This window comes from Micromesistius poutassou (genome assembly GCF_964030765.1).
Source record: "Micromesistius poutassou genome assembly, contig: SCAFFOLD_683, whole genome shotgun sequence".
NCBI classification, from domain to species: Eukaryota; Metazoa; Chordata; class Actinopteri; order Gadiformes; family Gadidae; genus Micromesistius; species Micromesistius poutassou.
In genome coordinates, this window is record NW_028180560.1 from 1 (window position 1) to 26,949 (window position 26,949).

Genomic DNA, 26,949 nt, shown 5'->3' on the forward strand with positions numbered 1-26,949 from the left:
ATACCAGTTCAGGACCAGTTCCGGACCAGGTCTATACCAGTTCCGGACCGGTCTGTGCGTATAAGCGTGTAGTCTGCGTACTACAGACCTTGTTGAAGTGGTCTCCTACGACCTGCCAGATGTTCTGGACCGGTACAGACCAGGTCTGGACCGGTACAGACCAGGTCTGGACCGGTCTGTGCGTAATAAGCGTGTAGTCGGCGTACTACGGACCTTGTTGAAGTGGTCTCCTACGACCTGCCAGATGCGGGACCACTGCAGGCGGATGCGGTTCATGTTGTAGTAGGAGATCTCCACGATCTTCTGCAGGCTGAACATGCGGGGCTGGTGGGTGGAGGCCAGCTCGTCCATGGACACGGCGCACAGCCAGCGCACAAAGTCCACTGGGGGGGGGGAGCACGCCGTCACACAACTTTATTAGTATCGCGCCTCTCAGACAAACGTATACATTCCGATATGCTTCCCAACGTCCAGATTATTGTTGCAACCGAATGTAAATAAAACCACTCACCGATGGCGTTTCCATCTAGTCTGGTGGACCCCGTGAAGATTCTGCAGATCAAACAGAAGGACTTTACTCACATAGTCTGAATGGAACCAGTGCAGTGGAACCAGTAAGACACTACCATAAGAACCAGTGCAGTGAGGACACTAGGATAAGAACCAGTGCAGTGAGGACACTACCATAAGAACCAGTGCAGTGAGGACACTACCATAAGAACCAGTGCAGTGGAGACACTACCATAAGAACCAGTGCAGTGAGGACACTACCATAAGAACCAGTGCAGTGGAGACACTACCATAAGAACCAGTGCAGTGGAGACACTACCATAAGAACCAGTGCAGTGAGGACACTACCATAAGAACCAGTGCAGTGAGGACACTACCATAAGAACCAGTGCAGTGAGGACACTACCATAAGAACCAGTGCAGTGGAGACACTACCATAAGAACCAGTGCAGTGGAGACACTACCATAAGAACCAGTGCAGTGAGGACACTACCATAAGAACCAGTGCAGTGCAGTGAGTCCTCACCGGTCCACGGCCACCACCACGCTCTGGGAGCTGGTCTCTCCGACGGACTCCTGGAGGTGGGCCATCTGCCGTCGGTCCTGCCCCCCCACCAGGCCCCCTGGGGAGAGGAGGAGGAGGGTACAGTCAGAACCAACACAGCCGCCCCCCACCACCGCTGGTACACAGAGCCACCTCCCTCACTGGGAGGGGGTTAGATGTGTTAAATACAGTATAGTTATGAAGAGAACCCTATTGTACAGTGTGGTGACTTATATAGTATAATACAGTACTGTGTGTTGACACAGTACTGTATTATACTATATAAGATACCACACTATTGTACAGTGTGGCGTCTTATATAGTATAATTTAATACTGTGTGATGACACAGTGGGCATGTAGTCTATATACATGATATAGACGAGTATAGAGTACAGTTATATAGTAGGGGTGTAACGATACACTAAAGTCACGATTCGGTATGTATCTCGGTTTTTAAGTCACGGTTCGGTATGTTTTTTCCGGTACAGCAGTTTTTATTATTTTATTTTTATTAAACAATTAGATTTTAATTTTTGTGATTTATTAAATTGTATCAAACAAATGCCTTACTTACACAAATGGAAAGACATCAAATACAATTGAGGATAAAAACACAATAAAGTCCAGGACTTATTTCCATTGTGGTCCTCAACACAAAACATCAGGACAAGACATGGCAGTCACAGAGTGTGTGATCATCTATAAAAACTGAATTTCGGTACGCACCAAAATGAAACGCGCATCAAACCGTTAGACCCGTACCGAAAATGTTTGGTACGAATAGAGAGTATCGTTCCACCCCTATTAGATAGAGTCTAGTGGAGTGAGACTGACCCAGGCCCATGTAGTCTGTATATATGATATAGAGGAGTATAGAGTACAGTAATATAGAGTCTAGTGGTGTGAGACTGACCCAGGCCCATGTAGTCTGTATATACGATATAGAGGAGTATAGAGTACAGTAATATAGAGTCTAGTGGTGTGAGACTGACCCAGGCCCATGTAGTCTGTATATATGATATAGAGGAGTATAGAGTACAGTAATATAGAGTCTAGTGGTGTGAGACTGACCCAGGCCCATGTAGTCTGTATATACGATATAGAGGAGTATAGAGTACAGTAATATAGAGTCTAGTGGTGTGAGACTGACCCAGGCCCATGTAGTCTGTATATACGATATAGAGGAGTATAGAGTACAGTAATATAGAGTCTAGTGGTGTGAGGCTGACCCAGGCCCATGGGCATGAAGTCCTCGCTGCCGGCGGGGAACCCCTTCAGCCCGGCGTCACGGTCCCGGACCACCCCGGAGATGTAGCGCGTCTTCACCCCCGTCCCGATCAGCTGGGCCAGCTCCAGCTGGCTGATGCAGCGCAGGATCTGATTGGACCACAGAGAGAGGGGGGGGGGGGGGGGGTCACATGAGCTGAGCTCCGGGCTGTCTGGCGTGGGTTGTGGGTTCGATACCCGTCTATGGCCTCTGTACCGTAGGGGCTAATTTGTATAATTTGGCCTTTAGTGTAAAGTACTTTTTAGTAGTTCCCGTAGGTGTGTACTTCAGTCTGTATTTTTTGGTAGATACTGGTGTGTGTACCCCCAGTGAGTACCAGGCCCAGGAGTACCTCGTCGGTCAGTATTAGTTAGTAGATACTGGTGTGTACTCCCAGTGAGTTCCAGTCAGTATTTGGTGAACGTCATGCCAGGAGTGGTCGTCTGTGTATTGTTAGTATTGGTACTCTAGTACTAAAGGGGTACCTCATGCCAGGTTGTTAGTATCGGGGTACTTCTCCAGTACTAGGGGGGGTACCTCATGCCAGGAGTATTGTGAATATTGGGGTACTTCTCCAGTACTAGGGGGGTACTTCATGCCAGGAGTATTGTTAGTAAAGGTGTACTTCTCCAGTACTAGGGGGGTACCAGGAGTATTGTTAGTAAAGGTGTACTTCTCCAGTACTAGGGGGTACCTCGTTCCAGGAGTATTGTTAGTATTGGGGTACTTCTCCAGTACTAGGGGGGTACCAGGAGTATTGTTAGTATTGGGGTACTTCTCCAGTACTAGGGGGTACCTCATGCCAGGAGTATTGTTAGTATTGGGGTACTTCTCCAGTACTAGGGGGGGTACCTCGTGCCAGGAGTATTGTTAGTATTGGGGTACTTCTCCAGCACTAGGGGGGTACCAGGAGTATTGTTAGTATTGGGGTACTTCTCCAGTACTAGAGGGGTACTTCTCCAGCACTAGGGGGGTACCTCATTCCAGGAGTATTGTTAGTATTGGGGTACTCCTCCAGTACTAGGGGGGTACCAGGAGTATTGTTAGTATTGGGGTACTTCTCCAGTACTAGGGGGGTACCTCATTCCAGGAGTATTGTTAGTATTGGGGTACTTCTCCAGTACTAGAGGGGTACTTCTCCAGCACTAGGGGGGTACCTCGTGCCAGGAGTTGCCCAGGTAGTTGCCGTCGGTGTGGGCCACGGTGATGAGCGTCTTGATGGTGTCGATGTTCTTCTGCTTCATCTCCGTGATGCTGGAGCTGGCGGTGAGCAGGGTGAAGCGGGCCAGGGCCTGGACGTAGGCGTCACGCTCCAGCTACAACACACACACACACACACACACCATGATATACACTGTGACACACACACACACACACCATTATGTACACTGTGACACACACACACCATGATATACACTGTGACACACACACCATGATATACACTGTGACACACACACACACACCATGATATACACTGTGACACACACACACACAGGCATACCATGATATACACTGTAACACACACACCATGATATACACCATAACAAACACACACACACACCATGATATACACCGTGACACACATACACACATACCATGAGACACACACCATGATATACACCATGACACACACACACACTATGATATACACCATGACACACACACACACACACCATGATACACACAATGACACACGCATACCACAATACAAACCACAACACACACTGCTCTGTGTGTGTTGAAGATGCTCTGCATGTTGAAGATGTGTGTGTGTAGGTGTGTAGTGTGTAGGTGTGTGTGTAGGTGTGTAGTGTGTGTAGGTGTGTGGGTAGGAGGGCAGACCTGCATGCTGAAGATGTGTGTGTGTAGGTGTGTAGTGTGTGTGTGTAGGTGCAGACCTGCATGCTGAAGATGTGTGTGTGTAGGTGTGTAGTGTGTGTGTGTGTGTGTGTGTGTGTGTGTAGGTGCAGACCTGCATGCTGAAGGTGTGTGTGTGTGTGTGGTGTGTGTAGGTGTGTAGTGTGTGTAGGTGCAGACCTGCATGCTGAAGATGTGTGTGTGTGTGTGGTGTGTGTAGGTGTGTAGTGTGTGTAGGTGCAGACCTGCATGCTGAAGATGTGTGTGTGTGTGTGGTGTGTGTAGGTGTGTAGTGTGTGTAGGTGCAGACCTGCATGTTGAAGATGTGTGGTGAAGGTGTGTGTGTGTGTGTAGGTGTGTAGTGTGTGTGTGTGTGTAGGTGCAGACCTGCATGCTGAAGATGTGTGTGTGTGTGTGGTGTGTGTAGGTGCGTAGTGTGTGTAGGTGCAGACCTGCATGCTGAAGATGTGTGTGTGTGTGTGGTGTGTGTAGGTGCGTAGTGTGTGTAGGTGCAGACCTGCATGCTGAAGATGCAGGCGATCCGGATGGCACAGCGGATGCCCTCCAGGCAGAGCGTGGCCACGTCGGGGTCGTCACAGTCCTGCAGGCCCACGCTGAAGGCAGCCAGCAGGGGCGTCCACGCCAGCTACAGAGAGAGAGAGAGAGAGAGAGAGAGAGAGAGAGAGAGAGAGAGAGAGAGAGAGAGAGAGAGAGACACAGACAGACACACAGACACAAAGAGAGAGAGAGAGAGAGAGAGAGAGAGAGAGAGAGAGAGACACAGACAGACACACAGACACAGACAGACACACAGACACAGACACAGAGAGAGAGAGAGAGAGAGAGAGAGAGAGAGAGAGAGAGAGAGGAGAGAGAGAGAGAGAGAGAGAGAGACACAAAGACACAGAGAGAGACACAGACAAACAGACAGACACACACACACACACACACACACAGAGAGACAGACAGACAGACAGACAGACACACACAGAGACAGACAGACGTAAGACGGGCTGTTCCTCAGAGGCCTCAGGGGTAAACTAGCCCAGTAGTTCCCCGACGGTTCACTTCATTCATGTTTATGCACCAGAACTGAACCAGCCTCCACACACACACACACACACACACACACACACACACACACACACACACACACACACACACACACACACACACACACACACACACACACACACACACACACACACACACACACACACACACAACAGGCCAGGGCTCCAAGCCGTTTGTTTGCAGAAGCTTTTCATAGCAATGTACATCTGCACTGGAGTATTTATTATTCTACCTTCATATATATTTTTTTATTTCACTTCTCTTCCAATTACCTGATAATAACTGGGACCATAAAAGCGTCAATGGTTCAAACCCCCAGGGGGGAAAAGCTGATTAGCCATTCGTGACATCACATCAAGTGGGAGTGTCCACACAGAGGTGTGACCAGGCCATCCGCCTACAGTGTTTATCAAATATGTGATTAAACTTAATCTATCAATACATACATACGTCTGGACACGCCCACTTGTGACTTGACGTCTCATCAACACCTGATGGCTCAGATCGGTCCCATCTAAGGAGACTTAAATCCAGAGCCCTGCGTGTGCCCGCAGTACCGGCTGCAGCCCGTAGGGGGAGCCCTACCTTGAACATGGGCCTGACGTGCTCCAGGTGCGTGGCGCTGAAGAAGGGCGACTGGGCGTGGCTGACGGCCTCCATCAGGGCCTTGGCCGTCTTGGCCATCTGCTCCATCTCCACGTTGTAGAGCAGCCGCCGCTGCTTCTCACTGGCCACGCCTTAAGGAGAGTGTATAGCATTATGACACATCACTGTACTGTATCATATACACACCATAACACCTGGCCACGCCTACAGACAGCATGACACATCACTGTACTAAACCTCTCTCTCTCTCTCTCTCTCTCTCTCTCTCTCACTCTGCTGTGCTCTGTAGGGTGTGTTAGGAGTGAGGTCTCACTCTGCTCTATAGGGTGTGTGTTAGGGGTGAGGTCTCACTCTGCTCTATAGGGTGTGTGTTAGGGGTGAGGTCTCACTCTGCTCTATGAGGTGTGTGTTAGGGGTGAGGTCTCACTCTGCTCTATGAGGTGTGTGTTAGGGGTGAGGTCTCACTCTGATCTGTAGGGTATGTGTTAGGGGTGAGGTCTCACTCTGCTCTATGAGGTGTGTGTTAGGGGTGAGGTCTCACTCTGCTTGCTGTTCTTGGGGGTGATGCTGTGCTCTGTAGGGTGTGTTAGGGGTGTGATATAGGGTGTGTTAGGGGTGTGATATAGGGTGTGTTAGGGGTGAGGTCTCACTCTGCTTGCTGTTCTTGGGGGTGATGCTGTGCTCCTTGCTGTCCTTCAGGGCGATCTTCTTGCCGGCGATCTCGTCGTAGATGGAGGACAGGTACTCCTCCGGCAGGTCCTTGCTGTCGTTGATGCCGCGGTTCATCTTGATGTACTGCTCCTTGGTCATCTTGTTCTTCACCTGAGGGGGGGGGGGGGGGGGGGGGGGGCGGAGCTTAACGTCAGGGGACACACACACACACAGAGAGAGGGGGGGAGGGTGGGGGGGTGGGGGGGGGGTTGCTGGGTCATGAGGACCAGAGAGGGGCGGGGGGGGGGGGGCGGGGTCTCACCTGGGGGCTGTGCAGGTCAGTGGTGAGCATGATGATGGAGTAGGCCAGCACGTACGCAGTGTCGGCACTGGCGAACATGGTCTGGCTGCAACGCACACACATAAAGAGTCAAGCATAAAAAGAAATAAAAACACGTTTAGGATCATATATATATTTATATATTATTAGGATATATATACACTTTTATCCAGAGCGACTAACTAACGTACATTCATACGCACTCATTCATTCATTCGCACACCGTCGGCGGAGTCAGCCGTGCAAGGCGACAGCCGGCCCGTCGGGAGCGGTCATGCACGCCCCCCCAGCTGGAGGAGCCAGGAGGGACCAGACCGGCAATTTCGCGGACACAAGTCGACCCGCTGTACCTCCTGAGCTGAGCTCTAACGCCTCGTACCCACTGTACACGTCCGTCGACGGCTCTCATTGACTTTACACGGGGACGCTCCCGAAATGCATTGTGGGTCCCGTCCGTCAAATCGGCTCCGTCTCTTCACGTCCAAAAAGTTGAGAAAAGTTTAACTTTTCAGGCAGCGACGGATCCGTTGGCCAATCAGATCGCGTTATACGCACGTTATACGCAGATCGTGTTTTACACCCCATGCGTCGGACACGCCCACTCTCTTCCGTCGACGGACGTGTACACGTGGGTACGAGGCGTAACTACGCATGAATACCAGCATGGAGACCTCCAGCTGCTATTCAAGCCCACGCAAGGCTTTAGACACGACACAACACAAGTGGGGGGGGAGGGGGGGGGCGTTGCGGCGGCGGCGGCGGCGGCGTTACCCTTGGTTACACTCCAGGTAGCGCGCGGCGAACTTCTCCATGAGCCGGTCGATCTTCTGCGCCTCGCCGGGCAGCCTGAAGCCCTGCAGGAAGGCCCGCAGCGCCGACACAAAGTCCCCCCCGCAGAAGTCCAGCTGGTCCACGTAGCGGTACATCACCTCCTTGTTGGACTTGATGTTCTCGCCCAGGAACTCGCCCACCTGGGTCTGTGGCCGCAGGGGGGAGACACACACACACACACACACGCACGCACACACATGTCACTTCGTGTTAGAGGGGGCTGGGCTCATATGGGCTGACTCTCTCTGTGTGTGTGTGTGTGTGTGTGTGTGTGTGGTCATGCATGCGAGTGAGTGAGTGAGTGAGTGACTATGTGCTCATGCATGCATGCTTGTGAGTGAGTGAGTGAGTGAGTGAGTGAGTGAGTGAGTGAGTGAGTGAGTGAGTGAGTGAGTGAGTGAGTGAGTGAGTGAGTGAGTGAGTGAGTGAGTGAGTACGTGAGTGAGTGAGTGAGTGAGTGAGTGAGTGAGTGAGTGCGTGCGTGCGTGCGTGCGTGCGTGCGTGAGTGAGTGAGTGAGTGAGTGTGTACGTGAGTGAGTGAGTGAGTGAGTGAGTGCGTGAGTGAGTGAGTGAGTGAGTGAGTGAGTGAGTGAGTGAGTGAGTGCGTGAGTGAGTGAGTGAGTGAGTGAGTGAGTGAGTGAGTGAGTGTGTACGTGAGTGAGTGAGTGAGTGAGTGAGTGAGTGCGTGAGTGAGTGAGTGAGTGAGTGAGTGAGTGAGTGAGTGAGTGAGTGAGTGAGTGAGTGAGTGAGTGAGTGAGTGAGTGAGTGCGTGAGTGAGTGAGTGAGTGAGTGAGTGAGTGAGTGCGTGAGTGAGTGCGTGAGTGCGTGAGTGAGTGAGTGAGTGAGTGAGTGAGTGAGTGAGTGAGTGAGTGAGTGTGTACGTGAGTGAGTGAGTGCGTGAGTGAGTGAGTGCGCACCGTGTCCAGCCTCTCCTCGTGGTGGAGGAACTGGGCGATGTCCTCCGCTGTGGTTCCCAGCATGCCTTGCTCCTGCAGGTACTGCACCCCCCTCTTGGGCTTCTTGTTGAACCTGCAGACGGAGGAGTCGGCTCACATCAGGTACACAACGGTGTGCTGAGACCCACATCAGGTACACAACGCTGTACTGAGAGTCACACAACGCTGTACTGAGAGTCACACAACGCACACAACGCTGTACTGAGAGTCACACAACGCACACATCACCGCCAGGCTGTCATGTTTTAAAAAAGTCCCTATTTTGTTACTGTAATAATGTGTGCGTTGCTCACAGTTTGGTGCCGTTCTCTTTGATGTTTGGTGTTAATAATGCGCGTTCTGATCTTGGCAAAACTGCCTTCTTCATTGATGCCCCTAGCACATGGAACGCTCTGCAACAAACACTAAAAGTAGAGCTACTCCCACCTGCTACTGTTTTTAAATGCTTACTATTGAATCTCTGCTCGTCAAACTGCAACTGTTTTTAGTTGATCTACTTATTTTATGAGTTTTTTTATGTTTGTCCTTTTGATGTAAACTCGTCGTCATTGAAAATGAGGGAAACCTCAATGCCTTACGAGTGTAAATAAAGGTTTGAAATGAAATGAAATGAAGTGTTTGGTGATCACTATATTATATATTTTATTATTCTGTGCCCACAGTGGTGAGTGGATATTGTTATTAGTCAATATGTTGTATTATATAATTCTGTGCTCACTGCTTGATGCGGTTCTCGATGACGTTAAGTGTTCATAAGTGCTGAGTGGTGATTAGTCATGTTATCTTTTACTCACAGCTCAAAGCCGTTCTCGATGATGTGTAGTGAGTGGTTATTGTTCTTAGTCATTATATTATATATTATTATATAGTACTATGTTATTATTATTAGCTTACAGCTCGATGCAGTACTAGATGATGTTTAGTAGTGAGTGGTTATTGTTCTTAGTCAGTCATTATATTGTATATTATTATATATTACTATATTGTTATTCTTAGCTCACAGCTTGATGCCATTCACGATGATGTTTAGTAGTGAGTGGTTATTGTTATCATAATATAATATAATAATAGTGGTTATATTGTATATTATTATATATTACTATATTATTATTGACTCACAGTTCGATGCCGTTCTCGATGTTTAGTAGTGAGTGGTTTTTGTTATAATATAATATTATAATAATAGTGGTTATATTGTATATTATTATATAGTACTATATTGTTATTATTGACTCACAGCTCGATGCCGTTCTCGATGATGTTCAGTAGTGAGTGGTTATAATATAATATAATAGTGGTTATATTGTATATTGTTGTTATCTTACAGCTCGATGCCGTTCTCGATGATGTTCAGTAGTGAGTGGTTATAATATAATATAATAATAGTCATTATATTGTTGTTCTTAGCTTACAGTTCGATGCCGTTCTCGATGATGTCCTTCTGCTGCTTGATGACCTCGTACTGCTCCGGGTGGTCCTGGGGGCCCGCGGCGTGGCTGGACGACACGGTGGAGTCCAGCGAGCTCACGCTGTCCCGCCGCCCCGTCAGGTGGTCCGGGAGCTTCAGCTCCGCCCCCTCGCCCTCCGACGACCGCTCCTGGCCTGCGGTCACATGACGGCGGCGACGACGTCACCACCACCGACCAATAGGGCCTCAGCATGTACGTGTCATTCATACTATCTTTTTGTATGAATCTTTTTTTCCATACCGTTTACATTGAGGGCGTTTAGTCAGAAGAACGAGAAGCAATAACTAATGTATCTCTGTGGGTACAGTGAGGACGTTCATAGAACCAAGTGCCAAGCACTAACCATCACTAGGTTAACCCGTTCCCCATGTACACTAACCATCACTAGGTTAACCCATTCCCCGTACACACTAGCCATCACTAGGTTAACCCGTTCCCCCGTATACACTAACCATCACTAGGTTAACCCGTTCCCCGTATACACTAACCATCACTAGGTTAACCCGTTCCCCGTAGACACTAACCATCACTAGGTTAACCCATTCCCCGTATACAACAGAGATAGCTAGGATAAGACGCGTCAATTAAGTACTACAACAACACAAGCAAAAACTAAAAGCAAGGATACAAATTTGAAAAGTGGAAAATGATCGCACTGTTGACCTCCCAAACAGATCTGGGACATCGACTCTCCAATTATAACAAAAATAATTACTTATATTTAGCTCCCCCACACCCCTCGGCCCTCATCTCTTATCTGCCACTTTAAGGTTATGCTTCTGTATGCAACACGTTCAGCGTAACATGATGTTCACTTCCAGCGTGAGGAGGAGAGGCGAGGTGGTGTTCTCACCCAGGTTGGCCTGCAGGTTGGGGTTGACGTAGAGGTCCTTGCTCCACTCCACCATGCACTTGAGGATGGACACCAGGCACTCCAGGCCCTTCTTACGAAGACTCAGCTCCTGCAGAAACAGAAACAGTCCAGGGTCAGGCGTCCGGCTGCATCCACTACAGCAGACGGTGAGGCTACTCACACTGCTACAGTACCTGTAGGGAGTGATCACCACTTCCTGTCTGCTACAGTACCTGTAGGGGGGTGATCCCCACTTCCTGTCTGCTACAGTACCTGTAGCGGGGTGATGCCCACTTCCTGTCTACACCAGTACCTGTAGGGGGGTGATGCCCAGCTCCTGTCCGCTCCGGCCCTGGGCGATCTTGGACAGGTCGTTGACCAGCCGCTCAAAGATGTTGGCGGCGTTGAGGTCGCAGTCGTAGTTGACGTAGATGTCCACCACGCACTGGGCGTCTGAAACACCACCAAGGGAGAGGTCAGAACCAACACCACGCACTGGGCCTCTGAGACACCACCAAGAGAGAGATCACTGCTCAGAACCAACACCTTGAACTTAGGTGAACTTAGAGGTCAGACCCCTCATGGGTCGCTACTGTCTGGGATTAGTAAAGTAGTACCTTATCTTATCTTACTACTTTCAGCTTCGAACACGACGCAGAGACTATAAGAAGGTAACAAAAAGTGACTTAAGCCTGGCTTGAAGCACAGCGGGCCGCTACCTGCACAGATGCGCGTGAGGGTCTGGATGACCATCCACTTGTGTTCGAAGGAGCTGGAGGACGTCTCCAGGATGGTCAGGAAGATCTCCCTGAAGAAGACCTGGAGGGGAGGAGAGGGTTAGATAGACCTGGGTCTGGGAGGGAGACCGGAGCTCTAGAGCTGACATCTCCAACATCTCCTGACGTGTGATAACACCGACCCTCATCTCCTCCATTGACCAGCACCTACCCGGATCTACCTACTAACATTGTATGGCACAAGAAGCATCTCTATAAAGAGTTATGAATGAGGTTTAAGTGGGCTCTATCTGGTTTAGTAAGTAACAGTCCTCTGCAGTAGATATCCCGCATCATTCTTTTAGATAAGGGCAGCACAACCCAAATCATAACATGTAGTATTAGTGTGCTATCGTCTTTGCTAAACTACACCTCAAATGCGCCTCCGATCTAATTTTATTTTGATTGTTTGGGCCTCGGGGGGGAAAACCCATCCCGGGACTTCCGGTCACATGACCGGTGACCCCCGCCGCCCCCCCCCCTCTCTCCTCACCTCTATCTGCATCTTGAGGTGGACCTTGAAGTGGGAGAGCAGGGTGAGGAAGATGGCCAGCGACAGCTCGAACACCTCGGGCACCGAGGACACGCCGTTCTTGGAGAGCGCCACGCACAGGTACTGCTTGATGGCGTTGACGAACATCTCGTGGGTGCGGAACACGGGCCCCGCCCCCTGCAGCACCGACAGCAGCAGCTGCAGGGAGACCACCTTGGAGCGCAGCTCGTGAGACCTGCAGGAGCCCAGGGGGGGGTGAACAACGCCGGGGTCAGAGATGGAGGACAGAGAGCAGAGGGGGGGAGAGGTAGACCGGGTAGCTCCGCCCGTTCGGCCTATTCTGGTGATTTGAGTTCGCCCTGCAGAAGGTTCTGGAGAAGAGCGATACATTTCTTTCTAGTTTCGATACGTTTTTTGCGGGAGCCGATCACCAAGCTGGCTTTCCCCCCCCGGCGTGCTATTGGCTGGTTTAACACGATGACGACAGGGAAGCGACGGCAAGCAGCCAATTGCGTACAGAGTCAGTTTAACTCAACGCCCGTTGGGTCACGCCCTCTTGTGCTGAAGAAAACGACAGCAGCTTCCCCAGACCAACGTGCAATCTACGACTGAGCTCGGTCTGGCAACAGCCAGGCTAGGTCAGAGGTTAACACAACACAGGGTGAGAGACGGAGGACAGAGAGTAGAGGGGAGAGAGAGAGAAGGAGTGAGAGCGAGAAAAAGAGAGTAAGAAAGAAATCAAGCAGCATCTTTTACGGACAACAGTATCAATACATTGCATGACAACAGAGGGTTTTGAAAACTCTGAAGCTAGTATGGACGGAAACACATAGAAAGTGAATTATAGGCTGGTGAAGTGTAGACAGAGAGGAAGGCTATGAGGGAGGAGAATCCAACGTGGAGGGTAGGTATGGAGGGTGTATCGATCATACAGGTGTGAATAAAACGGGACATTTAACGGCGAGCTCAAGAGGCCAGCGTTGGGGAAGCTATTCTGACGACGTAGCCACGACGGCAACGTCATTAGGACCGTTAGAACCCAAGCCGCACGACGGCCATGACGCACCGTTCCGGGCCAGAGGTTCACAGACCTCTCCGCCAATCAAACGTGTGTCTGAGCTCCTGATGATGTGTAACTAAGCCATACTCGCTACAGCCCCGGCGTTCGGCTCACGCTCCTAAAAACAGCCACAGACACAGACACTACGAATTCAGGAGCGTGGTCTAAAAATAACGACGCACACAAATCGGTCTGGCGTAGGGAAACCCCAGCTGTGCCCGGGCTGGGACACCGCCCCCCCCCCCCACTCCGACCAGGTTCGGATCCAGCTCCGCTTACGGGGGCTTAGAGTTACCGAGTCACACGGATCAGACGCAGATCGCGTGACCGCCGGGATGGAAAACTAAATTCACCTGCGCCCGAGCCCCTGCGTGTCAACAGGCAGGAACCTACGTTTACTGTAGACTGCGTTCTCTGACGGAGGACGTGGAGCCACAAGTAGGGAGCGGGTGGAACGGTGTTCTTTCAGAATAAAAAGCATTTTGAGGAAGAGGTGTTTTTGAAGAGGCGTGTCTGTTCTTATGAAAGCCCTGGTTATCAGCCTGTGATCTCGGCCATTCAACACCAGGTGATTCATGCTGAATAATACAGTGGGCCCCGGGTGAGTGCACCAGGTGAGGCGATGAGGAATGTGACCCAGAGCTGAAGACACGACGGGGCAGAGTTTAGCCAGAGTTTAATAATCCTGTGTTAGAGCAAGGAGCGGGATAATGGATTCACCCTCGTGATGTTCCACCACACCCCGCTCATGACCAGAGACATAAGAAAGGGGTTAGGTCAGGTTTATGAGTTTAGGGAAAGGGTTTAGGGTTAGAGTTAGGGTTATAAGTCAGGGTTTAGGTTTAGGGTCAGGTTTAGGTTTGGGGTCAGGTTTAGGGTCAGGTTTATGAGGTAGGGTTTAGGTTTGGGGTCAGGTTTATGAGGTAGGGTTTAGGTTTGGGGTCAGGTTTATGAGGTAGGGGTTAGGTTTGGGGTTAGGTTTATGAGGTAGGGGTTAGGTTTGGGGTTAGGTTTATGAGGTAGGGGTTAGGTTTGGGGTTAGGTTTATGAGGTAGGGGTTGGGTTTGGGGTCAGGTTTACAGGTTAGGGTTTAGGGTCAGGGTGGAACCCAATCCCGTTTGGCCCCTGGAGACACGACGTCTGCATACACCACAAGTTGCTTTTGGAGAAAGCGACTGATTAAAAGGTCCTGGCAGAGACCAAAGACTTCCCCCTGGTCCACCCTCTGGACCCAGGGTCTGTAGGGGGTGGGGGGGGTCTGGACCCAGGGGCTCTAGGGTTAGGGGTCTGACCCAGGTTCTCTAGGGGTGGGGGGGTCTGGCCCAGGGTCTCTAGGGGTGGGGGGGGTGTGGACCCAGGTTCTCTAGGGTTAGGGGTCTGACCCCAGGGTCTCTAGGGTTAGGGGTCTGACCCCAGGGTCTCTAGGGTTAGGGGTCTGGACCCAGGGTCTCTAGGGGGTGGTGGGGGGGGTCTGACCCAGGGTCTCTAGGGTTAGGGGTCTGACCCCAGGGTCTCTAGGGTTAGGGGTCTGACCCAGGTTCTCTAGGGGGGGGGGGGTCTGACCCAGGGTCTCTAGGGGTGGGGGGGGGGGTCTGACCCAGGGTCTCTAGGGTTAGGGGTCTGACCCAGGTTCTCTAGGGGGGGGGGGGGTCTGACCCCAGGGTCTCTAGGGGGTGGTGGGGGGGGGGTCTGACCCCGGTGACCTACTTGGGGTCCGGGGGCCCGTCGGCCAGGGGCTTCATGGAGAGCTTGCAGAGGGAGCGGAACACGAGGAAGGCGTCCTTCTGGAGGATGTGGGAGAAGCGCACCGCGGACGGGCCCCCCTGCAGGGTCTCTGCGTCCTGGAGGGACACACACACACACACACACACACACACACACACACACACACACACACACACACACACACACACACACACACACACACACACACACACACACACACACACACACACACACACACACACACACACACACTTCCGTATTATATCTGGACATCCGGATCTGAAGCAGAGCCAAGAGACGTAGCATGATCTGTAACAACGTATTATTATTAGCTTAGCATCCTAGGTACCCGGGCCTGCTGAGCTACGCATTAGCCCGCGCATTAGCCCGCGCGTTAGCCTGTTAGCCCGCGTGTTAGCCCATATGTTAGCCCGCATGTTAGCCTGTTAGCCCGCGTGTTAGCCCGCCCGTGTGTTAGCCCGTGTGTTAGCCTGTTAGCCCCTGTGTTAGCCCCTGTGTTAGCCCCTGTGTTAGCCCCTGTGTTAGCCCCTGTGTTAGCCTGTTAGCCCGTGTGTTAGCCTGTTAGCCCATGTGTTAGCCCCTGTGTTAGCCTGTTAGCCCGCGTGTTAGCCTGTTAGCCCGTGTGTTAGCCCCTGTGTTAGCCTGCTAGCCTGTTAGCCCGTGTGTTAGCCTGTTAGCCCGTGTGTTAGCCCCTGTGTTAGCCCGTTAGCCCGCACGTTAGCCCCGTCTCACCAGCAGGTCGGTGGAGGAGACGGAGGCGCGGTCGTCCACGATGCCGTTGGTGTGGTGGTCGGCCCGGACCCTGGGGGGCGCGGCGGGCTCGGGGGGGTGGTGCTCCACGCGGGGCGGGGCCGGGGAGTCCGACCCTGGGGGGGGGGGGGGGGGGGGGTACAGAGACAGGAGGGTCAAAGGTCAACAGAGCGTCAGTACATGTGGTGAGGAGGTCTGGAGGAGGAGAGGGATGGTTCCTCCAGCGTTCCTCTGTCCTGTCTGTGTGTTGTTGTTTACTCTCCAGTAGGGGTGTAGCGGTACACTCATTCGTACAGATATTTTTCGGTACGGGTCGAACGGTTTGATATGCGTTTCATTTCGGTACGTACCGAAAAAAAAATTATATATATATATATATTTTTTTTTTTTGGACTCAAGTTTTTATTGATGATCACACACTCTGTGACACTCTGTGACACTCTGTGACACTCTGTGACACTCTGTGACACTCTGTGACACTCTGTGACACTCTGTGACACTCTGTCACTGTGAGTGTCTCGTCTCGTCCTGATGTGTTGAGGACCACAATGGAAACAAGTCCTGGACTTCATTGTGTTTTTATCCTCAGTTGTATTTGATGTCTTTCCATTTGTGTAAGTAAGGCATTTGTTTGATACAATCTAATAAATAAAATCAAAATCCAATTGTTTAAAAAAAATAATAATAATAATAAAAACTGCTGTACCGAAAAACATACGAACCGTGACTTAAAAACCGAGGTACGTACCGAACCGTGACTCTAGTGTATCGTTACCCCCCTACTCTCCAGCTAGTAAAAACATGCACAAGGTGTGGTTCATGTGTGGCCTCTCGTCTCTTCAGATATTTATATTATATATTTATATATTTTATGATCACGTACCATTCCAGCGCATTGTGAAACGTCACTGAATCAAATCCGTCCTTTTTAAAAATGTTATTTTTAAACGTCTTTCCGACTGCGACCGGTTCAAACCGGACCGCTCAGCAAGCATCCGTTACGAACTCGTCAGTTGGTGATCTCCAAGGTTACGAGCGGGGGTGGGCGGGGTCTGACCTGTGTGGGTCTGTGTGGGCGGGGTCATGGTTGGAGGCTCCTCCCCCTCCGTGGCGGGCCCCGGCGGTTCCCTCGCGCTCTCGGGCTGGTCGTCGCCCACCTCGGGGGGCGTGGCCCCGTCGCTAGGGGGCGTGGCCCCGTCGCTAGGGGGCGTGGCCCCGTCGCTAGGAGGAGACGCTGAGGCCTGGTCCTCGAACACAGACGAGTCTGAGACGGGGTTCAGACAACGACAACGGGAGTTAAAGTGTGTTGAGACCCACTGTATGAAGACACTCCTTCAGCTGACTCATCCTGTTTTAACGTTGCTAAAAGGTGCATCAACAACCGCCTCTTTAGGAGAAGCATAATAAAGGGAGCATCCCTTTTCATTCATCGTTTACGTTTACATTCAGGGCGTTTAGCAGAGGGCTTTATCCAAAGCCACTTGCAATAAGTACATTTGTCAGTAGAATGAGAAACAACGATATATATATATCGCTGTCGGTACAGTAAGGATTTTCCTAGAAAGTGCCAAGCACTAACAATCGCTAGGTTAATCTAGCTAAGGATAAGATGCCAAGTTCTATTTTTAAGTGCAAGGACGTACAAGACAACACATCATCATCATCATCATCATCATCATCCTCCTCTCCTCCACCAGCTCCGTCAGAGCGTCCTCATGACTCAGGGCTTTCCTCTCCGTCTGCCCTGAACAAGCTAAAGTAGCTACGCTATCGCTCCTGTGGCGTCGGGTCAAACCATCTCACTGGTGCATCGGCCGCCACCACCACCGTCCCACGCCTCACGCCTCACGTTGTGTCCGGTCAGTCTGAGCTCCAACCTGACAGGCGGGTCAGAGGGACCGTGGCAACGGAGGAACTGAACTGAACTACACACCACCGGCCACCGCACCCGGGCGGGCCCAGTCTGGTGGTGCCACCCAAACACCCACCTGTAGAGGGCTTTACGTGCTCCACCACCACTACTCCTCTTCCTCCTCCTGCTGCTCCTCCTCCTCTCTCCTCCTCCTCCGCTGCATCCCCGTGCTCAACCTCCCCGTTGATGGAGGGCGTTTCCATGGCGACATCTTCTGCCTGGGCGGGAGGCGGGGGAGGAGGAGGGGTGGGGGTGGGGGTGGTGCCGGGGTCAACGGCGGTCAGGTCGGGGGTGCTTGCGGCGGGGGAGGGGGAGGCGGAGCTGCCGGGCTCGGGGGTGGGGGAGAGGTCCGAGCGGGGCGACCCTGACCTCCTCCCTCCTCCTCCTCCTCCCCCTCCCCCTCCTCCGGGGACGGGGGAGGGGTGCTGCTGGGGGGGGCGGAGTCGGTCCTTCTCCTGCTCCTGCTGGGCCTCCAGAGCCTGAACACCACCGAAGAAGAAGGAGGAGGAGAAGAGAAAGGAGGAGAAGGAGAAGAAAAGGGAGGAGTAGAAGAAGGAGAAAAGAAAGGAGGAGGAGAAGAAGGAAAAGGAGGAGGAGGAGGAGAGGATGAGTAATGGCTAAGGGAGCTGGGTCTCTCAGTACATCACAGCAAACCTGACCTCGTACATGTAGTAACATCATTATATGACATCATGTAACATGACCAATATGTCCACCGCTCCGTCAGCAGAGAGCAGGTGGAGGTGTGAGTGAGGTGGAGGTGTGGGGCAGGTGGAGGTGTGGCTCAGGTGGAGGTGTGAGTGAGGTGGAGGTGTGGGGCAGGTGGAGGTGTGGCTCAGGTGGAGGTGTGGGGGCAGGTGGAGGTGTGGGTCAGGTGGAGGTGTGGGTCAGGTGGAGGTGTGGGGCAGGTGGAGGTGTGGGGGCAGGTGGAGGTGTGGGTCAGGTGGAGGTGTGGGGCAGGTGGAGGTGCGGGGTGGAGGTGGAGGTGCGGGTTCCGGGACTCACCGCCTGGCTCTCCATGCGCGTGAAGATGACGTTGAGCATCTGCGTGAGCGTGGCCTTGGCCGTGGTCTGGTTGATGAGGTTCCTGCTGGCCAGGTAGATGTTGTAGCAGGTGCGCACCGTCAGCAGAACGGTGCCCTCGTGGATCTCGATGTGGGGCGAGGTCACCGTCGTCAGGAGGGCCTGTGTCGATAAAGGTTCATGGGTTTGGATGATCAGCCCGTTTACAATATAGATACAAAACGTGGGCGACGTGTGTCCCAGGAGGCAGAGCAGGTTGGCTGGGAGGTGGAGGTGTCCCTGAGTGTGTGTGTGTGTGTGTGTGTGTGTGTGTGTGTGTGTGTGTGTGTGTGTGTGTGTGTGTGTGTGTGTGTGTGTGTGTGTGTGTGTGTGCGTGAGTGGGTGAATATTAGGCAATATTGTGAAAGTACTTCCCTTCCCCTTTTTTCAGTGCTGATAACAAATGAATAAACAAAACAATGGGCGTTCAAATCTGTTCTTGATTAGAGACAGAAGATTTCAACCGTCTGGGCAGCCTGTGCAGGTTGATATACTGGCTTTATATTGCCGGCGTGTAAAGTTATTATAGTGTCCATGCATCCAATCAACACGGTTAGAGGGCTTCATAAATCCTTGGTCAACATTTATATTAAAGTTGATTTATTTTGTCCTCTGGGCTGAAGCAGGACAGACTTTGCCCCCCAGCCAGTCGGTAGTTTCCTTCATGAGAATGCCAACAGGACCCTTTCCTGCTACAACCAGTTAAAACCAGATTACTTATTAACCTTTTTCCTCCTGCAACCAGTGTAAACCTGGCTGATAACACAAGAGCCTGATCAAACTACCGCTTTTATCAAACTACGCCAGGTTATGTCACCGTACCACTTTGAGGAACGAGATGTAGGACAGATTATGAACTAAACCTCCGGTCAACTGAGAGCTTATATCATCTACCACACTCTGCAGCCCGCTCTACTTCATCCAGAACGTTCTATCTCTCTTTCATGGGGTTTTTAACACTGATAGCAATGCTGAGAGCCTGTTTAGCTTTGAGCTTGTTCACAGCACATTAACAGAGAGCAGCACCGTTAGACACGAGGAGACGCTGACCGGTCAGGTTACGGGATATTGATCGGAACAATATCATAATGTTACATAGTTTACTAAACATAATAATGAAATGACAACAAAAACAACAACTTCAAACAGCAACTTGAAAATCTGAGTTAAAGCTGCCATGACACGCCACCAGGTGTGATTGTGATTAGCCGTTACATTAGCCAAAAGCCGTTATACCGTTTTGGAAATCTGCCCCTTATGACATCACAAGGGAAGTGAAAGTGGCCGTGTCCACCCAGATGTGTGACGGACAGATGAGCAACGTTTGCTACGGTCCACTGGGGTAGGCTGACGGACTGATCCATCCAGCACACACATCTAGGTGGACACGCCCACTTTCACTTCCCTTGGGATGTCATAAGGGGCAGATTTCCGATTTAACGGCTTGTAACGGCCAATCACACCACACCTGGTGGCACGTCATGGCACCTTTAATAAATGTTCAACTCAACAGCAGTAGATATTAGTAAGATTAGAGATGACACTAATATTAATAAACATTGATTCAACAGCAGTAGATATTAGTAAGATTAGAGATAACACTAATATCAATGAATGAACCAATGGGGGGGGGGGGGGGCTGGGGGCCCCTACCTTGATGATCTGCAGCTGGACCCCGTCGTCCGTCTGGGGCCCCTGGAAGCAGTTACACACTGTCTCCACCAGGCGGTCGATGAGCCTCTTCCCCGGGGCCCCGCCGTCGGGGGCGTTCCCAGTGATGTGCCCGTAGGCAATCAGCTTCTACAGGACGAGGAGGAGGAGGAGGGCCACACAGCACAGGGCTCAGAGAGGGAGAGAGAGAGAGAGAGAGAGACAGACAGACACAGAGAGACACAGAGAGAGACACAGACAGACAGACAGACAGACAGAGAGAGAGAGAGACAGAGAGAGAGACACAGACAGACAGACAGAGAGACACAGAGAGAGACACAGACAGACAGACAGAGTCCACAGACAACGTGACACTGGGTCACAGCATGAGGTCATCTGTGAACTTCATCAGAGTGTGTGTGTGTGTGTGTGTGTGTGTGTGTGTGTGTGTGTGTGTGTGTGTGTGTGTGTGTGTGTGTGTGTGTGTGTGTGTGTGTGTGTGTGTGTGTGTGTGTGTGTGTGTGTGTACCTGCAGACAGTCGAGGGAGGTGCTGACTATCCGGGGGGACTTTGATTGACAGGCCAGCTCAAACGGCAGGACGTACTTATCGGCCTCGATGTAGTTGGCCCTGGGTGGAACAACTGTGCCATCTCTGATAGAGAGACACAGGCAGGCAGCGGAGAGAGAGGGGGGAGAGAGACATAAGCAGAGAGTCAGAGAGAGAGAGGAAGGAGAGAGACACAAGCAGAGAGTCAGAGAGAGAAGGAGGAGAGAGACATAAGCAGAGAGTCAGAGAGAGAGGGAGGAGAGAGACAGGCAGGCAGGGGAGAGAGAGGGAGGAGAGAGACATAAGCAGAGAGTCAGAGAGAGAGGAAGGAGAGAGACATAAGCAGAGAGTCAGAGAGAGGAAGGAGAGAGACACAAGCAGAGAGTCAGAGAGAGGCATAGGCAGGAGAGGGGGGAGAGAGCGAGAGCAGAGACAGAGACAGTAGGCAGGGAGAGAGAGAGCGAGAGCAGAGACAGAGAGACATACAGTAGGCAGGCAGGGAGGGAGAGGGAGAGAGAGAGCGAGGGCAGAGAGACATACAGTAGGTAGGCAGGGAGGGAGAGAGAGAGACAGAGAGACATACAGTAGGCAGGCAGGGAGGGAGAGAGAGCGAGGGCAGAGAGACATACAGTCCACAGGGAGGGAGAGAGAGGGAGAGAGACAGACAGTAGGCAGAGAGAGAGAGAGAGAGAGCGAGAGAGACCAGAAGCGAACGTTCATCAGGACTACTTTGTGCTCCTTAATGTTTTAGCAGCAGGCTGCAGCTGCCCGCCACAGAGCGCTTCTGTTACTGCGTGAGTAACGGAGGTCAGAGCCGCTCTGACACTGCCCGGGCACCTCCACCACATCCACGCACTTCATGATGCAAATCATTAAAATAAAAGTAGTTCCACTTACTTTTGTTTCTCGAGCTCGACCTTGATTTCATCTGTGAAGGGAGACGGGAGAGGGTTAGTGAGGACGACCTTTGACCTTTCAGCAACTGAAAGCAGTGCCCAAATGATCTGACCCGTCGGAATCAACAAGTGCGTACACACACACACACACACACACACACACACACACACCTAATTCTGCAGGGGTCCAGAAACAAGGTGGCAAGTGTCCAGCATGTTCTATGTTTACCTTCCACAGTCATATCCTCGTCAACCTCCTTATACACACACACACTTTAATTAATTAGTAATTAACATTTTAGCAGACACTTTTACCCAAAGAGTCTTCCAGTGAATTCTGACACAGGTCATTAAGGAGCAGGTAGGAGTTAGACAGTACAGAGACAGGTCATTAAGGAGCAGGTAGGGGTTAGACAGTACAGAGACAGGTCATTAAGGAGCAGGTAGGGGTTAGACAGTACAGAGACAGGTCATTAAGGAGCAGGTAGGGGTTAGACAGTACAGAGACAGGTCATTAAGGAGCAGGTAGGGGTTAGACAGCACAGAGACAGGTCATTAAGGAGCAGGTAGGGGTTAGACAGTACAGAGACAGGTCATTAAGGAGCAGGTAGGGGTCAGAAGCATCATGCTCTAGGATGCCTACAGGTGGACTGTGGACTGTGGGGTTTGAATGTCATCAGCTGGGAGTCAAACACCCTAACCCCTACACTATCCCGCCCAACGCCTTCTTGTAAATACTGTATGCTCAGCTGGCTTAGATTGATGATTGAAGATAAGCTCGTTAGCGCAGCGCCCCACAGCCTGGGACTAGTTCTCTATCTGGTGTACTGCTCTACATACTCAAGACACGAGGACCTACGAGTCCAGACTCGCCTCATCAAGCAGCAACACACTTCACTGGCCGTGCGTGTGTGCGTGCGTGTGTGCATTCGTGCGTGCGCTAAACAGCTAAATGCATTTGGCAGGGGCAATATTAAAACTGAGTTTGCGAGGGCGTGTTAACAAAGATTAAAATAAACCATTAATAACAACGAGGTGACAACAACGTGATATTTACTTGTACAAACTATGGTGTGCTCCCTCCCCACTCCAACACCCACTCAAACAGGTCAACTAACCAACATTAATGACCAGCAATCCCTGACCGATAACGCAGTTATTATGACGTAGTAGACATTTTTGAAAATCCGATAATAAAGGGTAACACATGGGCTAACATATAGATATATCATATATTGTATCATATACAGTAGATTGGTCAACTACACCATTACAAAAACATATCCTATGATTAGAGGAAATGGTCTAAAGATCATATCTGAAGAATGAAGAATGACGAGACAAAACGGCACCCCGACCACACACGACAATTAACATGCCGACTGTCACTTCAGAGGTCACACACACACACACACACGCATTGTTTTGCTGTGGAGGATTCGACACAAACTTCCCCAACAGTAAGAAGGTGAACCAGGAAGAAGAAGGTGCAAACCCCCAAAACAAGCAGAACCGGAGTGACGTGGAACTATTGACAATACGCGAGAGGGGGGGGAGTGTTGATCCAGGAGGAGGAGGACGGCTCTTCATTCAAACAGGATCCACAGCCTTCAACCAGGCCAACGTGAACACACATGTTTGTATCGTATGTTTGTATCGTATGTTTGTGTGTGTGTGTGTGTCTGTGTGCGCATCGAGTGTGTATCACATGTGCATAACGTGTGTGTGTGTGTGTGTGTGTGTGTGTGTGTGTGTGTGTCTGTGTATAGTATGCGTGTATAACGTGTGTGTGTGTGTGTATAGTATGCGTGTATAACGTGTGTGTGTGTGTGTGTGTGTGTGTGTGTGTCTGTGTATAGTATGCGTGTATAACGTGTGTGTGTGTGTGTGTGTGTAACGCACGGCAGGGGGTTGTGTTGATTGAAAGCACATCAACGTCAGCAGATCCCGGACTTGCATTTTATTACAGTCCGTCCTGGCCGAAGTGGACAACACACACACACACACACACACACACACACACACACACACACACACACACACACACACACACACACACACACACACACACACACACACACACACACACACACACACCAAGCACCACGGCGGCTCTCCCGCTGCCATCTGGCCCCAGTGACACCGGCCCCAGCGACATGTCAACAGTGCCAGCCCAAACATCCACACCGCTAGGCTACAGTTAGCACGTTAGTAGCATTCAGCCACGGCGAGAAAACCCCTCAAAACGAAGCACCCCCCCCCCCCGACTGTAGCTGACTGTCACTCAGCTAGCTCAGACTAGCCGCCGTTGTTTCCACCTGACACTCTGCCCGTGTGTGTGTGTGTGTGTGTGTGTGTGTGTGTGTGTGTGTGTGTGTGTGTGTGTGTGTGCGTGCAGGAAGGCCGCTCGGATGCTAACGGCTAGGCTACCGCTAGGCTAGGCTAACGACTACCAGCGCACCGTTCCCCTTCCGCCTCGCAGCAGCAGCGGGACTTCCACGTCTGTCAGCCCCGCTTCTAACCTCCACAGAACCGGGGGTCGGGGGTCGGGGGGGGGGGCGCTGGCGCTGAGACCACCACCACCACCACCACTACCACCGTGCCCCCCTCCCACCACCACCACTACCCACCCACCCACCGACTCCGACTCACCGAGTGCCACCTGGCAGGCTTTCCGGAGCTGGTTGTGCTGGCTCCGCTTCACCTCCTTGTCGGAGAGGATCTTCTCCAGCGCCCGGGACAGGAACATGCTCTTGGTGCGGGCGCTCTCCGCCGCCGGGGACCGGGAGGAGGAGGAGGAGGAGGCGGAGGCGGAGGCGGAGGAGGCGTGGGGCTGCTGCTGCTGCGAGGTGGAGGTGGTAGCGGAGGAGGCTGGTGGAGCTGGACGTCGCGGCTGCTGCTGGAGCATCTCTGGCCGGGGCCGGGGTGGTGGTGGTGGTGGGTGGGTGGGTAGGGGGGAGCGGTGGTGGTGGAGGTGGAGGTGCTGCTGCCCCGGTTCGGTTCTCAGGCCGCCGTCGTCGTCATTATCATCATCATGTTCCGGGGGGCCCTGGTGGTGGTGGTGGTGGTGGTGGCCCTGCGGGGGAGGCACAGGGCACACAGGGGGTGGAGGGGGGGGGGAGAGAGGCTGGAGGTGAGTCGGTGTCTGTCTGTGGGTCGACGGGGGAGACGGGGCTGCTGCTGCTGCTGCTGCTGCCTCAGCACTGCGGCGCCATGTTGGCCTGCGTCACGTCACGTCACGTCACATCACGTGACGTGTCAGTTGTTGTTTTTTTTTTTTTTTGTTTTGTTTTTAGAAGTGCTCACCTTTTCGTACTTTTTGTTGGTTGGTTTTCCGGGCGTCGTCGTAGTGGAATGAAATTAAATAATGACGCCGATTGTTGTTGTCCACCGGGTTCGATTGGTTGTGTTGGTTGTATGTGTGTGTGTGTGTGTTTTGTGTGAATAAATTTGACTTCGGTGTCACGTTACAAAATAAAGTAAGATATGTGTTGTGGTGTCGGTGACTCCGCCCGCCGCTGGTTGGTGCTGAGGCGTAATCGAACGTCCGAAACAAAAGTGCAGTTTCGGGGATGTCCGCCAGACGGCGCTGCAGCAACACGAACGTCAGGTGTTGCGTGGAGTCCAAACTCTTCCGTGATCGTCATGCTTTGTTGATGTGTACGTCATGAATGTGCTTAAATAACGTACTGAAGTCCTTTCCGATTAAGAAGTGCAGCAGGTCATCTACATATTAGTTTATTTTATCCAGCTCATTGAATCAACAATTACATATATATATATATAAATATATGCATTTATACATTTCAGGTTTATCACAAAACCTTTTCATTGAATGTGATCATAAAAATGTACATCAATGTTGATAAGAAAATACTGACAATCTTAAGTACAAATCTATAGCCTACCTTAGGATTTATTGGGCAAGCGAAAACATTGCTCACTCGTTTAAAAAAAGATGCTCAAAGCAAAAATAATAAACGGTTTAGCCCATGGTGTAGATTTTATGAAGACAAAATGAAATAAAAAGTCTCTCCCAAGTGAACAAATATAATAAAAATAAATTCACAGTACTGGAAATCAAAATCTGCTATTCCATGATGAGAAAATAAAAACACCTAGCTACCACGTGGTGATTATATTAACTAATAAATTTAATAAAGAAAGAAATGTTCCTCATAAAAAAAATGGTATCATAATGTGTAAGAAAAGATAATCAGGGAATAAATAGCGTCGCTGTGTTTCTGTTGTACCGTTGGACAAATGAATATGAATAAATTAACATAACATTATTCATTCAGAAGGCTCCCACTCACTCCCATTCATGACCACAGCTACTGTAGTGTGTGTGTGTGTGTGTGTGTGTGTGTGTGTGTGTGTGTGTGTGTGTGTGTGCGTATCGGTATTTGTGTGTTTGTGTGTATCTGTATTTGTGTGTGTGTGTGTGTGTGTGTGTGTGCACACAAAACATGTGTATTATATGTGTGTGTGTGTGTGTGTGTGTGTGTGTGTCTGTATGCATGTGCGCACAAAACGTGTGTATTATGTGTGTGTGTGTGTGTGTGTGTGTGTGTGTGTGTAAACACACTGGGACTGTGTGCAGCACAACACTTGCTAGCTCTGCTTAGCATTAGCGGCTAAGGCTAACCCCGGTGAGGGTGTGTTCAGAGAGGTGTGGTCACGGAGGGTGTGGTCATGGAGGGTGTGGTCACGGAGGGTGTGGTCACGGAGGGTGTCGGTCACGGAGGGTGTGGTCACGGAGGGTGTGGTCAGGGAGCTGTCATTTTCCAGTGTGATTTCCACCGTGTGTCAATATTAATACAGCTTAATATATTAATACAGGCCACACACACACACACACACACAGACGCCTAGCTGAAGGACGCTAGCCAGGCCAGAGTCTCTCTGGTCCCGTGACCGCGGTCCAGGCTATCGGACCAGCCTCCTGTTCATGGTCCACCACACACACGGTACTTCTGCTGGTCTACTGGCCTCAGTGATGCAGGGGGAGAGCAGAGATATAAACCAAATACTAAAGACTGAGAGGAATGCTTCATATAAACAGGGAGAGAGAGAGAGAGAGAGAGAGAGAGAGA

The 26,949-nt window shown here is 51.2% G+C and overlaps 1 protein-coding gene across 1 annotated transcript; it reads right to left on the reverse strand.

Annotated features, from left to right (window-relative positions):
* Nucleotides 1–213: 213 nt before the first annotated feature.
* Nucleotides 214–24,776, reverse strand: arfgef2 (ADP-ribosylation factor guanine nucleotide-exchange factor 2 (brefeldin A-inhibited); the record flags this gene model as incomplete). The annotated part of the gene is made up of 26 exons (XM_084489028.1): nucleotides 24,506–24,776; nucleotides 21,855–21,885; nucleotides 20,939–21,062; nucleotides 20,413–20,559; nucleotides 18,703–18,882; nucleotides 17,774–18,176; nucleotides 16,788–17,049; nucleotides 16,569–16,575; nucleotides 15,768–15,905; nucleotides 14,997–15,130; nucleotides 12,230–12,464; nucleotides 11,680–11,779; nucleotides 11,274–11,413; nucleotides 10,961–11,069; nucleotides 10,051–10,240; nucleotides 8,600–8,711; nucleotides 7,623–7,828; nucleotides 6,834–6,918; nucleotides 6,511–6,682; nucleotides 5,840–5,991; nucleotides 4,698–4,826; nucleotides 3,481–3,639; nucleotides 2,286–2,433; nucleotides 1,037–1,133; nucleotides 512–552; nucleotides 214–383 (listed from the first exon to the last, which is right to left on the reverse strand). Coding segments are annotated over exons 1-26 (3,927 nt in total), but the record flags the coding sequence as incomplete, so codon positions are not given.
* Between the last annotated feature and the right edge of the window lie 2,173 nt (nucleotides 24,777–26,949).